The 18,639-nt window shown below is 38.9% G+C and overlaps 1 protein-coding gene across 1 annotated transcript in view; it reads right to left on the bottom strand.

The window, feature by feature from the left end:
- Positions 1-18,028, bottom strand: part of LOC130606303 (guanine nucleotide-binding protein G(i) subunit alpha-1) — a 34,215-nt gene extending 16,187 nt beyond the window's left edge. The window contains exon 1 of the mRNA XM_057422533.1: positions 17,847-18,028. Coding sequence (XP_057278516.1) covers positions 17,847-17,964 — 118 coding nt within the window. The 5' untranslated portion in view covers positions 17,965-18,028. The remainder of the gene's footprint in view (positions 1-17,846) is intronic.
- Between the last annotated feature and the right edge of the window lie 611 nt (positions 18,029-18,639).

The following is an 18,639-nucleotide window of genomic DNA, read 5'->3' as shown; positions in this document are numbered from 1 at the left end:
GTTAACTTTCTTCACAGCAACCCATATGGTTCAGTACTTTGGATCTGCGGCTAAACCAGTGTTAGCAAGATACTAGCGCTGTTACTACTGCTGAAAAGTGCATGCACATTATCAAGGCTTTATCTCTTTTCCACCCTGTCCCCACCCCTAGTGAGAAGGCTGCAGGTTGACAAGAGGATAAGACAACTGACCCAAGCTGACCGAAGTGAAATTCCATACCATATCATGCCATGGTCCGCAGTAAAAGTTCATGGAAAGGAGGAAAGGGGACATTTCTGGTTTTGATATTTGGTATAACTTTTGGAAGGGCGATTATGAAGAGTCTAAAGCACTAGAGCACCCAAGTCTTATGGGGAGTGGCTGAGGGAACTGGAGAAAAGGAGGCTGAGGGAAGACCTTATCACTCTCTACAACTACCTGAAAGGAGGCTGTAGTGAGGTGGGTGTCTCTTCTCCCAAGTAACAAGTGACAGGACAAGAGGAAATGGCCTCAAGTTGTGCCATGGAAGGTTTAGATTGAACATTAGGAAAAATTTCTTCACTGCAAGCACTTGAACATGCTTCTCAGGGAAGCAATTAAGTCACCATCCCTGGATGTATTTAAAGGCATGTAAATGTCATGCTCCCAGACATGGTTTAGCAGTGGACTTGGCAGTCCTGGGCTAACAACTGGACTTTATGATCTTAAAGGTCTTTTCTAACTTAAATGATTCTGTGATGCATTGCATACATGTCAAGGCCCTGCTTTTCAGGAGGTGGCCAAACATGTGCCTCCCATCAAGAAGGAAGGAATTAATTCTTCTCTTTGCTTGCCTGTGTGAGCTTTTGCTTTTCCTATTATAGAATCATAGAATAGTTAGGGTTGGAAAGGACCTTAAGATCATCTAGTTCCAACCCCCTGACATGGGCAGGGACACCTCACACTAGACCATGTCACCCAAGGCTCTATCCAACCTGGCCTTGAACACTGCCAGAGATGGAGCATTCACAACCTCCCTGGGCAACCTATTCCAGTGCCTCACCACCCCAACAGGAAAGAAGTTCCTCCTTATATCCAATCTAAACTTCCCCCATTTAAGTTTGAACCCGTTACCCCTTGTCCTATCACTACAGTCCCTAATGAAGAGTCCCTCCCCAGCATCCCTATAGGCCCCCTTCAGATACTGGAAGGCTGCTACGAGGTCTCCACACAGCCTTCTCTTCTCCAGGCTGAACAGTCATTATCTTGATTCATAGGTCTTTTTGCTTCCTTCTGTTTTCTCCTTATCCTTAGGGAAAGGAGAGTAACCAAGTAGCTCTATGGGTTGTTGGGTTGTTTAGTCTGAATAAACCCTGGCCAACTGCAATGCTGCAGTCAGCAAGTCAAAAGAAGCTGCTATTCCCCAGCAGTTAGCATTCATGATGCTGTATCCGAGTTCCGGGTACTGTTTCCCCCTCCTCAAGCATCCAGTAAATGAGGAATTGATAAAACTATACAAAAACCAGTAGAAGATGTCTTAGTTGATTAGGGAGCTGGTGCACAAGGCATACATAGAAAAACTACACAGAACTGGGCTATGTAATCCTGGAAAGACTACTGGTGCGTGGGGTGGGGCTGTGTGCTGGTGAGGTGGGGTATGTGTCCAATTGCTGTCCTCCCCATAAAACCCACTTAAAACAGCTGAAGACAGAAGCAAAATCTCAGAGGTACACAACAAAAAGAAGCAAGGCGATCAAGAAGCTGCAGCACAAGCAGTTTCACAAAGATATAAGAGGGGACCTATCTGCATGGAAGAGGCTAAGCACTAGAACCAACTGCACACAGAGGAAGCAGAAATACAGCCTTGGAGATCTTCAAGATTTAATTGCACAAGGCTCTGAGCAACCTTATCTATTCTGATGTTAGCCTGGCTTTGAGCCAAGGGTCGAGCTAGATTCCCTCTAAAGGTTCCTTCCAACTTAAAATACTATTTCATACCAGTATAGCAGATTATTTCTATAATTTGTCTATTGTAAAGCAATGTCTTTGGGATAGTCTTCAAACCAAACATGTATCTTCATGACAGGCTCAAGCAAATTCGAAACCAGCTGCCAATAGTTGTCTCACCTCCTCCCCAATACTGCTACTGTGATGTGATGACACTTCTAATGATGACTACTTTCCTTACTCCAACACACAGCAGAATGAGTGTCAGCAGCAACAGGAGCTAGCATGCTGCAGAGTTAACTAGCTAAGAAATAAAGCAGGCCTGTCAACAAAGATTGCTTTATGCCATCTTTAGCTAATGTCCAAGTAAAAGACTTTTTATAAACCTGCAAGTTTCTTCAAAAAGTAGCAATAGTTCTCAGACTCTGAGCTGCCATCAGAGCTCAGTATCAATATATTATTATAAATAGAAAACAAAGACATCAGTACAAAAGTCATTTGTTATTGTGACACCAGAAGCATCTGTAAACCCAGCTAAGACATAATCTGTAAAAACGTAATTATGGACTTAAGCATAAACAGGTGGCAAAAGTTCAAAGATTAGCTTTATTAATGAAATTACTGTAATTTGCTTTGGGTTAATATTTTTATTCAAACAATTTGCAGAAAGTATATACCCCTGCATTTGACAGAAATCTTTAAGAAATATTACATCATTTGATTCATATAACCTCATGAAGTGCTCTTTCTGCTAAAAATTTGCCGTATTTGGCTAACCAAGCATGTCAGCATCAGGGCTAGTCACAGTATCAAAATTTAATTATTTGTAATAATCTTTCTGCTGTTTTTCTGGAGTCAGGTGTGTTTCTCTATGTCATTAGAATTCACATGTAACAAATACCTAGAACTCTCACGAAAGCCATTTCAGTAATATAACCACAAACACATAATAAGTAAGAAAAAAACCTAAGTAATTTATTACGGAGTACCTAACATCAACAGTGAGTTCCTGGAAGGTGCACTCCCCTATTTTATTTAATGGAAAATAGAAACAACATGCTCAGGTTGGTTTTTTTCTTCAACTGCATGATAAAAAGCCTGCAGCTTGCCCAACAATCTTTGCTTTAGTAAGAAAATTACACCTTACTGTCCCATTCTAAAAGGAGATTCACCCTTTTTGCACTCCTAAATGCAGAACACAGCCAGGTTATCTGATGGATGCACTTGTAAAACTTCCTCCTTTATCTCAGCATGAGTAAGTTGTCCATGGAGCAAAATGAGAACTAATTCTGTTTTAGAAAGTTTTAAACAGGAACACCAGTATCAAGATTTCATGTGACAGCTGCATATAAAATGCCAGAGCTATCTGTACTGTCACAACCAAACCCCACCCAAATTTAGACAGACTTGATTATATATTCCTCAATCATCTAGTAAAGGATGCTATTTATTGCCTACTACTCAAGTGTGATACTTTATTTCAGCTTCACTACTGCCAGTCATTTGAACAGTCTTATTGGCTCAGTTACTATTTATGTCTAGCATAAATATTAATAAAAAGACTACAGTTCTGCTCAGACTAGAAAAATAGCAGTGTGTCAGATCTGAATTTTAAAGAATGGTGGTTATTTTTTGTTTGCTTAGTTTTAAACGACAGGCTAAGCTAACTGTCTGGGGATCACTGACAAAAGAAAGTTTTAATAAGTGATGGGTGTTTTCATTTCTTGCACATTTTGTGCCCTTTTCACACTCCTCAAAGGAAAAAAAAAAAAAGAAGCAACGCATCCTATGAAAATCCAATTTAAAACTTTTATTCACACAGTTCAGTAGTAACGTAACTTCGGCTAAGTCTCACACTCTTATTACATCTCCTTGCCAGAAAGCAGGTAGATTCTTATGCTTCATTAGGCAGACTGGTGAAGTGTGGAAGCAAAGCATGTGCAACTTCAGACAATTTAACACAGCAAGCAGCAGAACCGTGTTTTCCCCAAAAATTCTACTATAATCTGAAGGTCTTCTGCCTCAAAGTTTAGTAATCAAGATCTGCCCTCACCTGTCAATAGTTCCACAGCTAGTACTGGTGCTTTTATACCTAGCATATAAACCCAGGCCTATGACTAACCCTGCTGCACCATCCATGGCACAGTTGATTCGAAGCTCAGCTAAATAGTAGGACTACATCTGTATTATAACTTTTAATTTCAAAGCCAACTTTCACCTTTGGAAATAGAAAAATCTAAGCATCTTCATGTTCAAATAACCAAAAGACCATTTAACAGATCAATTTCACATATAGTACTCTGAAGGAACTGAGTTGAGCTAGCAAAGCTCCAATAAATTTTAAGAAACAGGTAAAGCAGTATTTGATTTTCAAAGCTGCTATTTAGCCAGTTACACAAGATCTTACTAAAAAGTACTAAAAAGATAGACTCAGTTGGACTCCATCTTAAGGGTCTGTTCCAACCTAAACGATTCTATGATCCTATGACTCACTACTGTGAAATTGTAACAAACATCATTTTGGACAGAGTCTATATCCTTCTACTTTCCAAATAGAGAGGTCTGTGTTTACAAAGAATAAGTATTTTGCAATTTAATTAAACAGGTCAGCAAAAAAGTTACTTTAACCTCCTCATAGCATCTCATGATTTTTATCCCACACACTGCCTACATAGCAAGCATTCCAGAACTACAAATTTCTAGAACAAATGTTTTCCGCACCCAAGCACAGAAGCTGGTGTTTGTAAACGCTGAGATCCTAATAGCAATATTTCTAACTTGTGAAGGATTTACTACCTACTTGCTGAAGAAGCTAATCAAATACCAACATAAAATGCAATGCACACTTCCAAGTTCACAGGATTCCCCCTTTAGGTGAAACCAACTGTCAAGTACTGCAATTCCCAATAGCACAAATACACTCCATGAAACACAACAAAAAAATTGTAGACTAAATTTCTGGGAAGAAAAAAAAAACAACCACCACAAACAAAACCAACAAAAACAAACCCCTCGAACAGGCTCTGACTTTGAATGACCAACTCAGACAAAGGACAGAACCCACTAAGAGTAGTCTTGTATGCTGTCAGCAGAGAGTTCAAGTGTGGACAAGAGTAACTAATATAAAACTTTCAATGGATGTTTGTCAGCTTTTCAGACTGTTAAACAGGAGACTTACACCAAATTAACATACAAAGACACATGCAAAACTTAAAACACAGATTTGTAAATTGTTGGCTTCATCTACTGTAAAGGCCTTTCCTCACAACAGTCCTATCCAGTCTTCTGTCAGATGTTAGTATTTCCCAGTTGAAGGCAAGGGATGAATGGTGCCCGTTCCTTCAGCTGCTGCTGGTCACAGCACAAGCTAAATATCCCATGATTTTTACTGTTTCTGCCATGGGGCCAGTAACCTTTTACAAAAGCACATGGCAAGCATACAGTTTGGAAGTATAATCTCTTAAATTTAACACCTCATGACACATTAGCAGACATGAGACAAATCAGAATTCAAGCTGCTAATCGTTGTTACTATACTCAAAATACATCAATACTAGTACAAGAAACCCACATTGAAAACTTGTTGCTACACATCCACTAGACAGGCTGGCCACTAAACAAAACATTCCCTGACACCAGCACCTACACTGCTCTACCCTGCAAATTAGTTTTTGTCTTGTGTTCCCACTCTCCCTTTTTGAAGCCACCCAGAAGTTACAGTACTTGTCAACCATCATCCTGTATTCTAATTCTAGGGCAGCTGCTGCCACTGACAAAGTTCATGTTCCTTTTCCCCCTCCCAACCGTTTTCATACAGTTAACCAAAGGTTGACAGTACTCAATTCTTAGAAGGTGTCATTAGTCTTGGACATTAGTCCATAACTACTGGAATTAGAATAGACCTGGAAACTTTGAATGAGTTAAAAAGAAAGCTGTCTGAACACTAAGGTGGAAGAAAATATCTCATGCAGTAACAAAGTGTGAATCCCAGATTACATCACTGGTTGAAACCATAGGAGTGACAGATTCTAAAATTATGACAATGACACAGATAAAAGATCTGGGCTAATTCTCAAGATTTCAGTTGCTGCACACTGACTTAGTTCTCCAGGAGAAGCACCATTTAAACTTGTAAGCTGCTGTCCCTTTTGAAAGTTCCCTATCAAATCAAGAATTAATTACAAAAAGTTATTTATTTCCTAGGTCTTCAGTATTGCTCTTAGTACATGTTTGAAATCAATAGCACATAACAAAATAATTATATATAAATCATTAAATAAAATTGTTAACATTAAACATTACCTCACAGGAGCAATTGCTTATTAACTAATGTTAGTGTCCTGTGTATTTGTTCAGGTCTACACATCCAACAAACTGCTTTGAGTTTTTTAGATATCCAAGTCATTACTATATTAAACACATAAGCAAGGGATAACAACTGTATTAATTAGTTTAGTACTGAAACAAAGTGTCGGTTTATATTCAGTATAAGCTCTGAATTCAATGAATTCTAAAAACAAAGTTTATGGTGAAACAAGCAGAGCACATGCTCTACTTTGCAGAACTTAAGGTAACTTAGGTTTAAGGTAACTTTTATTCACTTCTTTTTAAGTATGAATTAAGTTTCCAGCTATTTTAAATATCCTATTAGTGCCTAGTATCTTTTTATGACAAAAGTCATAAACTTTTTTTTTTAAATCTTTTTGCTTAGAATTTGATGCATGTGATAAGCAGACACCTAATTTTGCCATGTGCAATTTTATGTGCAAAACACTTCACTGCCTGCAGCTTTTGAATACAAATTACAACTCATCAAAACTGTTCTTCTCTATATATTCTGCAATTGTTTGAAATTACTGTTTGTACAACTACTGCTATGTAGTAGGACCTTTTTATCATTACGTGAACCACTTACACCATAACCATGCTATGGACTCAGTATCTCACTATGAAGAGCAAAAGTACAATCCCCCAGAAACTGTGAAACATTCAGAATGAAATTTGGTACCTTGGAATTCAATCTACTTTAAAAACATTTATCTGTTGAAAAAGAAGACCTCTCAAAAAAACCAGTATCATTCCCTTACAATGGGACAGTGCCACTATACTTTAAAACCTGAAGCATTTCCTTAAATTAAGATGCAGACATAGTTTCATTTATGCAAAGTGCCAAACCCAGCAAGACCATGACAAGCTGAGACTTGAAACTTTGGATATAAATTTATTTCTTATGCCATAAATTAAGTAAGGGAATGGATGTGTATTTAGAAATGAAAACCACATAGTAGTCATGCTGGCTGCCTGGTAACTATATGCTATACCAGCAGTAGCTAAAATATTTGTGGCTCTAGATTTACCAAACATGTCAATGCTGACAGCAGCTTGTAAGATTAGCAGCTGATTACTTAAATGTCTCAAAGACCAGCCTCCACACTACCATACTCTAAAAGATATGTGAATCTCCTCAAAATTCCAAGTCCAGAAACTTGTCAGTGTCATTAAAAGCAACTAACTGATGTTTTCTTCAAAATTAAAATAAGATTTAAATTTGCTACTTAAAAAAAGAGTGGTTATCTTCTTTCATACATGAGTTTGAGTGGATATTTTATGTGACCACACTACACAACATAAATGCCAAGCGCTCCAACAGTAAGAAGCATCTCCTTTGCTCTTGCAAAGTTTACCAAGACAAGTTACTGTCAATTTCTGCCAACAGGGTACAGCATGCCTCATCCAGATCTCTAAATACACATCCAGTAAACCTCAAGAAATTTACAGTGCCCTGACATTTTTCTTGACAGTGTTGTTAGCCTTCATGAGCTTTTACTGTTCACTGAGCTATAAATATGATGTGCAAAGATGGCAGGTTCAGGGACTGAGAAGCCAGAAAGAACTTCTATTACTAAGCAGACAATCACAAAGATACTTCACTAAAAACTCAAACAATGCTCAAGAGGCATACTTCATGCAGGTGGGGAGATGCAACAAAAGAACGGAGAATTCACAGCATATTTTCATCTCAGGCTCCACTTGTAATTCAGAACAACAGTACTGTTGTATCATCTACTATTATGACAGATCTGACTGCCCCTGCTACCTCATATTACTATGTAACTGTCCAAAAAGTTGGTAAAATCAGACAGTAAAGTGCACACATCCTGTCAAAGCAGGAAAAAGATCTCGTGTGGATCCCAAATAATTTTATTCAAAGCTCTACTTGCCATGTAACACCAAGGCATTATTCACAAATAAGACGAATGGGTACCATCAACGTTTAAATGAAGGCAAATGCAGTTATACTAAAGGTGAGCCCATTACTGCAAAAGTAAGGCAATAAGCTTTGGTTCACAAATTCTCAGTCTTCACCCACAACTAACTCAGTGTATTTCATCTTGTAGCTTGAGGACTAAAATCCACAAAAATAAGGAGAATAAGCATACTGGTTTTAACTTAAATTCACTACAGAAGTCTCCACCTCCACCAAAAAATTGTAAGGGCTTACAAAGTGACATAGACTAATACGTGAAATAAAAACCTAGCTAACAAAACTGATCCTTTCAAAAGCAAACATTTTCAGAACTCTTAACTCATGAATCTGCTTTCCTGGTTCAGATACGTATATACTCAATCATATCATTTTGTTAGATACATTTTCCACACAAGGCTACCCACAAGTAGAGTATTATTTATAGTTAACAGCACTAAAACAGAAATCTGCCTTTTCTTTGTTGCTGTTGTTTAAACAGACTTTATATTTAATTGTTCTCAAACCGAGAAAGCTTTGACATATATAAAAACTTCAACACATCCAACCAGGCAGTTTCACTAAAAAAAGCCCAAAAGCAAGTAATAAGAGAGAAACCTACATAAACACCTGTTTGCTTGGCCTCAGACAAGTTTGTTGTCAAACCCCAATTCAATCTAACCCTAAAAGGTCCTATGTTCCAAGACGGCAGGCAGAGAAAATAACCTAAGTAGGCTCTCATCTAGGAATTAAACAACAGCTTTTGCTAGCAAACACCAAGGCAGTAAAGCGTATTGGAAGGAATCCCTGCCAATGTCTTTAAGAGCTTTAGAAAGCACATAATGGTTTTGCACAGAGTTTACCAGATTTATTAAGGATCAGTAACTGAATCTGCACACAGCTGAAATCCACTTTCGAAGCATTTCAAGAAATATTTAATCCATCAAGAATACATGCAACACTAATGAGACTTAGCAGCTTATCTTCAGTTCACATTTCTACAGTACATCATTGGTAGATTCAGAAAACATAAAGCATTCAAAATAGCACTTCATTAAATAAAATCTATACTCTTGTTTACTCCCAATTTTGTTATTGCAAGACATTTCTCTCCAGTCATAGCAATTTCTAAAAATTGCATTCCAATACTACATTCATACTGTGTTCTGTTTGCAGTATTAGTACAACTTTACTGTTTCAACTGGAGCCTAGTATCTCCATTCTCCTCTGTCTGGACACCAGGCTGGCAGTTATGCTTCTTGTCCACTATCACCTCTCATTCACAAAAGGACTAGGTAAAAAAGGATTCTTCCTAGTCTTACAACCTGTAAATTACACTAGCATAAGGAAACACAGGTCTGAGACTCCCTGGGTCTTGGAACAAAACCGAATTCCTACCTCCATTTGCTGATGCCCTAATCAACACACTCCTTGAGAAAGATTGGCACTATCTTCTATTCAAGCAATCATATTTTTAAATAAATGGGTTTTGAACAGAGTTTGACATGTCTACCAACTGGACCTTGCAAGTAAACAATTTCACATTAAGAGTAATCTAATTCAGCAGTAAACTGTGACACTGAAATGCAGAAACAAAGACTCATAATCTGCAGCCATTGCTATTCACTTCCAGTATTCCATTTGCATAAGGCAAACGTATTTCTGCTCCTCCTCATGCTTTCATTCAGGTCCTTAACAAACTTTTATGACATACCAGTTAAAATTACTACTCTAGCAGCAAATTACTCCAAACAGGACAGCCAATTTAACTATTCAACCAGCAGAAAACTGAATTAGGCATTTAGAAGTGCCAGAAAGAGGGCAAAACCATTCAGCCAACACAAGGCTTCTAGAATGGCTTAGCTGCTCATTAGACATGTACTGCTTATTTCCAGCATTCCAATGTGGATTTAGAAAGGAGGCAAGACCCTTTTGAGTTTTACTGGAAACTATTAAAAAAAGCCCAGAGACTCAGAACCCCCACAATTGTGATGGGTAACAATTTGTATTATAAGCCAAACAACTACAACAGCTTCATCCATGCAAAAAAACCCAACACATACTGCATGCAGGAAATTATTTTCCCAACTTCGCAAAGAAAGATGGGATACAGGTAGCCATTTGATTCCCACAGTACTTTAATTCCAAGGAATAGAACATATTACATTCTAGATGATCATAGAATTACAAACGTACTTCACAGCTTCAACAGAAATTTTCATTACAGTACATCGATTTCTTCTTTAAAAGCAATCTGCTTAGAGCAATGATTGTAAAAGACTTCCTGTCCACTCTGGTTGCCTAGATACTGTTATATTTCACTAAAGATTTAATCAGGTACCTTTGCTAAGTATATTACACACTTCAAAGGCAGTACTCCATTTCTAAAAAGCATGCATGGAAAAGTAATGAGGTAAGAATTTATATACTGAAGCACCAGTTATATATGGTGTTGATTCCTTTAAATAAGTAGCTTTATGGAAAGCATTTTTAATTTCAATATTTACATAGTTACACGTAATACTACCGTTTACATGCATCTCTAAATACAAAGACATAGCTCCCATATATAGAGCTATGTTCAGCATTGCTACTTGATTAAGTTCATACTGAAACATACAGGAAATAAGTCTTATTCAGAGCTTCAATTATGAAAGCCAGAAGAGGAAAGCAATTTATTTTAGCAAATTGATTCTTAAATGTTCTATGCCAGCTACCCCCATCAGCTGAGATCCTGAAAGAATTCTATCAAAAGAAAATTTTAACAGTTACGCAAAAATATGTCTTTTCAAGAAAGGGGCTAGCCATCATTTAAACCAAAGTGAAACAGAAAGTCAAAAGCTGACCTGAACAGGTAACATACTCCCAAATCACAGAATAATGAATATGGGTATCTGTGAAATTAGGTGATTTTTAGGCCATTTTGCTGGGATACCATGAAGAGATAAATGATACTTTACCTCCTGTTTCATACACAATCTCTAGACAATTCCAGAGATTTTGAAGCTGGCTCCACAGCTTTACAAATTCCAGTGGCAAAGCCAGGATGATGGGAAGCACCTTCCAAATCCCCAACTCTAACACTTCTTACAGCTATAATGTCAAAGGGTTATGAGCAGTCACAATCATGGATAATTAGACTATAACATCATAATCATTCCTTCATTTTCCACTCTGAATTTTTGTTAAAAAACTAATTTTGCCTTGTCTGTTCCTACTTAATGGGCAAGAAGAGCAAAATTTTAGTGTAAGAAGAAATGAGTTAAAAACTTTTCTTACATTCCAAATTGTCTCAGCAACAAGAGATTATTTTTGTCTTAATCATCTAACATTTCAATATCTTAATTATTCTCCCACTCAGAAACATCACTAAGTTGAGCCATTTCAAAACCTGCATTTTCCTGAAAATTTTCCACTCAAAACTTCTAGCTCTCAAAAGTTCAAAGTTCTGATTCTTTCAACTGCTCTGTATATTACCAACTTAAAAACTTTTTGGATACAGGATCTCTCAGGTGAAGCCAACTAACTTTTCCACTTACAGAATAACAAAACAGTAATTTACACAAAGCCGGAGGTAACAGCAGGACACTGCACAGACAAAGGCAATAAATAGAATAGCTGACCTCAGGTAAAGCTGGACAATGACTAAGATTCAACCTTAAAATAGCAAGCTTTTCATCAATACAAGTTGTCCTATATATACACATCTGGGGAGAAGAAAAAATAATCTTTTACCAGCTAATCATCAAATCATTTTAGATCTTTATTTCAGCATTTCCATGGCAGAAAAACTTCACACAGAACACCTTAAATACCTCTTTTCTACTTCCAGTTTTCTATTTTCACATTTGCCAGGATAGCATATTACAGGAAACACTGTAGATGCACACCAAGCTCAGTAGCAAAACTGACTTCAGAATTTCATGCCCTCTGAAGTTGGATCATGGCTTGGTTTCAAAATATTTAGCGAGGCTGTAGCATGTGCTGACTATTCCCAGAGGGCCAAAACAACTAAAATGTAAAATGTGGCAGCAAAAGAACAATTCACTTTGGTGATGTGGTATGATACCAGCAGAGTCGTAACTCTTTCTAGCACAAAGCCCAAGTTCAAGTTGTGCCAAAAGAGACACACAAGGAACTGCTTCTGATATGAGCTAAAAGTAATTTCTCAAAAGTAGGCTAGCTTAAATACGCAGTCATTGCGGAATCTATAGGACTGAAGTAAACTGACTTATCAGAACAATGATGACAACAAATTGTACCACCAGAAAAAAAGTAGGAAGAAACTAATTGAGTCAGTGTATTATAGAACCTACATGTAGTCTTGAGCACCACTGATACTGGGAGCGAATGGCTTACCAAAAGTATCTTACCAGAACATTTTTGGTCTCTTATATGGGGGCCAATGGAAATACTACATGGTTTTTAAACGACAACTTGAAGGAAAATATTTTTTTTAGAACTTAAAATGTTTTCTAACTCTTAAAATGTATTTTAAAAAACCTTAATGCCTGATGCAAAAGGTAATTTTTATACATCTGTAACTACACCTTTTAATCAAGAGACAAAAAAAGCAATCACCACTACTGATATCACAACATAGTACAAAACATACAGTTTTTCCTTAACCCTTTCTAAAACAACGATCACTTCAGTGAATTTTTCCCTAAGGATGTTTAAGAATTAAAAACATTATACAATCATAAACGATGTTTTTATGAAAAATTCTTCCAAAATTAAGATTTAAAATAATGCAACAGATGACCTGAAATCACTAAAGATAATTTATATTGTAGTGAAAAAAATCTATGCACACATTACAAACCACTATTATGATGTTGTAAATTATACCAACATTGAAATGGAAAAAGACAAGCATAAAGAACCTAAACTGCAATTATACAAACAGCCATAGCTGAATCGCTGTGTTTTCTGTACATCCATAAGTTTCCTTTCACAAAAGCAAGGGGGATTATTACACTATGGGAATCTAACGATTTTGACTTTGAAATTATTGTTATACTTAGTACAAAGACTTGAGGATTTCATTGCCTTAACTACAAAGTCAGACATAAAAGTCCACATAAATAACATCCTGATTGTCAGAGACCAATTGTACCATATTAAAATGCAAGAGAGCTCCTAGTGCAGAATTCCTGCTAAATCTAAGCAACAGACAAACAAGGAAAAAAAAAAAAACTGAAACAAAACAAAACCAACAGACAAAACTATTAGACACTTCTTTTAGGTACCACAAAACAGCTTTTAAAGAAGAGGTGAACTTGGTAAACATCTGTAGATAGTTGCCTGTGAAGGTGAGAGGAAATTCTGCCAGAAATGTTTTAGACTAGGCAGGTCTAAAGATGAGGTCAACAGCTCTGAAAATGTGCAATGTTTGTTTGTGAAAATAAGGCTTTTTTTTGAGAGCTTTGATAAGTTTAGACTTCGAAAGTCTTTTTTTTTTTTTGTCTGCAAGTATGAAGAGAATACTCTGGAGGAAAGGTAAGACGAGAAATGGTACAAACAGCGTATCTGATGTGTGGTCAGGTCTGGAGCAAGACGGGTACTGCCAAGGACTGCAAGGATCACACTGTTGAAAAGATGAATATCCAGTGGGAGTCAGTTGATTGAGCAGACAAAGATGCAGGTCTGTAACAAAAGAAAAGCAGCCAGAAAAAGACTCCTGCAACGTGAAGATTTAGAGGAACAGCGGAATAGAACTGTTTTAGTTACAGACTTAAGGAATAGAAAGAACTGCAATGAAAAAGACAAAGAGCAGTACTATGTCTTAAGTTAAAAAACAGGTATCTTTAAGATCAACAAGACGTTTCAGTATGAATCACAAGGATCTACTCAGGAAGTGAAAAATGGCTCTGTTGCTCCTAAGTACAAAGGTATCCATTGAACTTCAATCTACAAACATGATTATTCAGAAAGAAGACAGATAACTAACGGCTGACAAATATACAGTCTGTGACCTGCTGGATCCCAGGATCCACTTTAGAACATTTAAGACACATCTATTGCCTTTTTGATTCAAGATACAGGAAATTCAGTGTTCAGGTTCTTGGTATTAGGTGAAGAATGTGATAATCCACAAGACAAAGTGCTAAGCCTATAAACTCATGCTGCCAGTTTGAATGTATTCAGAAAGCCTGATGAGCTAACCTCATACCAGAGGGCTTTCTACTAAATGAGGTACTGCCTGTTTTCCTGCAATTGGCATAAATTCCATCTTATGTGCTTTAGCTAATTTAATAGAAACGTACTTGTAAATCCACACCTGATCTGGGTCACATGTATATTAATGCAGCACACAGATCAGTCGCACAGAACCACCATCTCCCAACATGAATAGAATTACATTCCTTCTGCAAGCATCACTGGAATTCTTATTTGTTCTACACTAAAATTAAGATGAGGAACCACGGAAGAGAAAAACAACTTAGGTCTACTCTTTCTCTACTTGGAAGCCAGCCAAAATAACACTGCTTTTCTAAAAATCACACTAAGTATACGAGTATACCTATAAGAAACTGCAATGGCAAAACCACTATAAAACAAAATAATACTTCAACCAGGAAACAGAAGTTTAAGAACTGTCAACTTGACAAAAACGTTAAAGCGCTAAGGAAAAGTACTTTTGTATGTTACATTTTTAATGCTGTATGTGTTTTTTGAGTTCCCATGACATTTAAGTATTTCTTTGTCACACAGTGATATAATTTTGAATGACAGAAGCGTATCTATTTAATGATTTTAAAAAAACAATTTCTATGTATAAACAAACATTTTGAATTTGCCTTACAAACTACATGCTCAAATTCAGTCTACTTCTAACAATGAGGACGGTGCTCAGAAATTTTCCAGTAAAGGTTTCTCCTGCTACTGGGATAGCACATTGAAGTGCGTAGGATTACAAGTTTAAAATACTGCTGTACATGGATCTCGTTCAGAATCCAGTATTTTTATTCCATGGCCTGCAAATTTGTGCAAAATGATACACCAATTCACAAATACGTTGAAAGTTAGATATTCCAGGCCAATACTACTTTGCTCAGCTTAAATATGTCTGCTTCTTTCTAGGAGGAGAACAACAAAATATATATCTAACATGGATCAGTGATATTGCTCACAAAGTCGTAGTGTAGGTACAGTAATGTCACATCTATCTCTTAATTAAATCAGTGCAATTTCCTGTTTTAGAAAAACCTTCAGGAAAACATATAATGCAAGAAATTACATTTTAAGGCTAGAAATAGGCTGATTTTATAAAAACATATTCCCTTAATTGAGCATTCTAGCTCAAGCTTCAGCAGGATTCTCTAATTACTACATAAAGATATAATTTTTATGGAAGCTGGAATAAATCCATCCTATTGGGTTAATAGGTACACAGCGATATGCTCTTTATCTACATAGTAAGGTATTTTAGATGTCTCTCACACACTGTATTTTCCTGGCAGCAGCCCACAGTTTGCACTTTTCCTTTCATTTCAGTATCTTTTTGACAGAACAAGCCCATACATAGATGTAAGAGTACAACCAAGTAAATGATAAACTATGACATATGGGCTGAACAAGCAATTGGGAAAGTGAACAGTGAGAAGACAGTGACTCTAGTGGAAGTAACTTTAAATAGTTTTGCCATAAGATAAGGCATTCACATAACATTTAAGACATCTGACACAGTTACAAGGAAAAGTAACTGAAAAACTTTCACTCCAAGACATGCGAAATACACAAATACATCCATAGGTGTATATACAAAACCTCGAAGATCAGTAAACATGTAGGTAATTTTTGTTTAAATGATGATTCAAACACTCATCCTAAAGAAGTTAGCCTGCTAGTTTTCAAACCTCCTTTTACTGGGGGAAAGGGAAATACTAAACCAACTGAACTACTGCTTAGATCACTATGAGAAAACACATATATCTGAGCATTTGTTCCATATACTAAGATTTTATGAAATTCCAGCAGAAAAACATACGTTTCTCAAAAGCTGTTCTGCATTATAAACAATTTATAAAACTTAAAAATAGAAGCTCATAACACAGGGCTTTAGATGTAACAGCATTAAACAGCTGAAAATGGTGACAAAATTAATTCTAAAATTTAAAGTATCTTTCTACAGATGGCAACTTTATCCATATCCCCAGAACATGATTAAGAGATACGAAGATGACTACCAAACTACATGTACTAGAACTTCCACAGCAAAAAACAGACTGAAAAATCATTTTAAATGCCTTGTCAAAAGACATATAAAGCATTACTCTGACACCTTTGAAAAAGTCAATAACATCTTCTGCAGTACTATTATTGAACCCACACAGGATAATCTTTCCATCCAGCAATCTGAGGATTCCAGAGGCATAAAGGACTAGGCACAGCATCAACCAGAAGCCTATCACTTTCTGGAAAACAAACCAATTAAAAAAAGCTCTAATCGTTCCCCTCACAAGCAAATTTTACAATCCATAAACACATTTTAAAACATTCCTTTTTCCCATAGTAGTTTGTTTCATCTCTTCATCTACACATGAAAAAGCTTCACTTTCCTGTTCCTTTTTGGAGCTATTTTAGAATTTCACAACAGAAAGAAGTTATTTAAGAGGTCTATTACAACGTCTGCAGTGAACAAAGCACACCAGATGAGTAATCTAGCATAATTACCGTCGAGGTTTGACTGAAACTGTAGCTCTGGGAGAGGAAGGGCTGCACGAGGAAAGCTGCAACTCAAAAGCTCCTTAACTCAGGATTAAGAGGATCCAGTCTGGTTTAGCTATATGGGATATACTGCAAAATTCCCTACATCATCAATACAATACAAATCTTTCAGCATTCAGCTGTCTGAAAGTTGTACAGTATTTTTAGTTCTGCACAAACGTATTTATAATTAAACCTCTTTTCTCTTGTATAGGCATTTTTAAAATCATCTAATTTTACTTATCTTTAAAACCAAGCATATCCCTTAAAATATACAAGAGAGTCAGCTTCAAGTACTTGTTAGCAAAACTCGGCAATACATGACAGCATATTATGTAGGTCATGTAATTTGTGGGTCACAGATCTGGAACCCCATCTAGGTTATACTCCCCAAACAACTTCCACAAAAATAAAACACCACCAGAAGTTAAACGGTGCTTTGCTGTGTGCTCCTTTGATTCTTTCCGCACTTTATTCTTGCAGCAACAGTTTAGACGTTCAGGTCTACAAGAAACATTAACAGCGAACATCCTCCTAGTTATCTCCTTCCTCTGAGCCGAGGCACGCAGAACCCACGTCACAAGTTTCAGATGTTATCCCCTTCAGATGGAAGCCAGGGCCCGCTTTCAACAAGGGCCCCGGGGCAAACGACACCGCCCCGTTTCCCCAGCGGGCCCTGTCTCTAACCCGGGAAGAAGCCGAGGCGCCCATCTTCGTCTACGGCCGCTGTGTCCCCCTCCTTACCCCGGGAACGAACCTCTGAGGGGCCACGAGCACAAAGCCCACTGAGGCGTTACCAGGGGCGACCATCCCACCGCCCGCCCAGCCGCCCTGCAGCCCCCCGCTGTGCCGCCTCAACGGCGCCCCAGTTCGGCGGGCACCTGCCCGGCGTCACCTCAGGCAGGGCGGCGCACGGAGGAGGGAACACCTCACCTCAGGGCTATGGGGTTACTTCATGGGACCATCGGCTCCCGCCAGCCCTTACCTAAGAGGAGCAGCTTGACCTCCCTGGCCGCCTTCTCGCCATCCTCTCGCAGGTTCCTGTCGATCATCTTGCTCCTCTCCACCGCCGCCTTGTCCTCGGCGCTCAACGTGCAGCCCATGCTGGCGAGAGGGCTGGCTTTATTTAGCTGGGAAAAGAGAAACGACGAAGCGGTGGGGCTTCGCGCGCGGAACCGCCGGAGAGGCGCTGAAGGGAGGAGGTGGGGAGTGAGTGCCTACGAGCTCTTTCTGCTTCCCTCCCTCCCTCACCTGAAACGCAACGGCGGCGGAAACACCAGACACCGAGTTTACCGCACTCACAAGCGAGCGCAGGGGAGCGGGAGGCTTAGCCTGAAACCCGCCCCGGGATAAGCGGAGCGGGAGCAACAGCGGAACCGACGCACAGACCGGGGCCGCCGCGGGCCGAGAGGAGGCTGCAGCTCCCGCGGCACCGCCCCCGCCCCGACGGAGGCGATCGGCGGCGCGCACCGCCCACACGGCGGCGCGGAGCGGGGTTGAGGCGGGGCGGGCGGGGGCGAGAGCGCGCACAGCGGGAAGGGCGGGGCGGCGCGGACCGCGCGTGCGCACGGCATGGGTGGGCGGTTCCATTGGCCGGTGGGGCGGGGGAGCGCCGGGCAGGGCTGTACCACCGCCCGCAGGGGCGGTTCCAGGGGGTGAGGCCGCCTGAGGCGTGGCGGGGAGCGGGAGGTGGCTGAGAAAGCGTTCTGCTCGGCCGTAGTCCCTGCTGTGTGGTCTCGGCGTGGGGCCCTTCTACCCTGCGAGAGGGGCTGAGAGTC

The sequence above is a fragment of the Pezoporus wallicus genome, unplaced genomic scaffold (assembly GCF_028554395.1).
Source record: "Pezoporus wallicus isolate ANWC-B61680 ecotype Strahan unplaced genomic scaffold, APGP_CSIRO_Pwel_v1 contig_3058, whole genome shotgun sequence".
NCBI lineage: Eukaryota > Metazoa > Chordata > Aves > Psittaciformes > Psittacidae > Pezoporus > Pezoporus wallicus.
The sequence above is the reverse complement of the archived record's forward strand: the minus strand, read 5'-3'. Positions and strand labels throughout refer to the sequence as shown.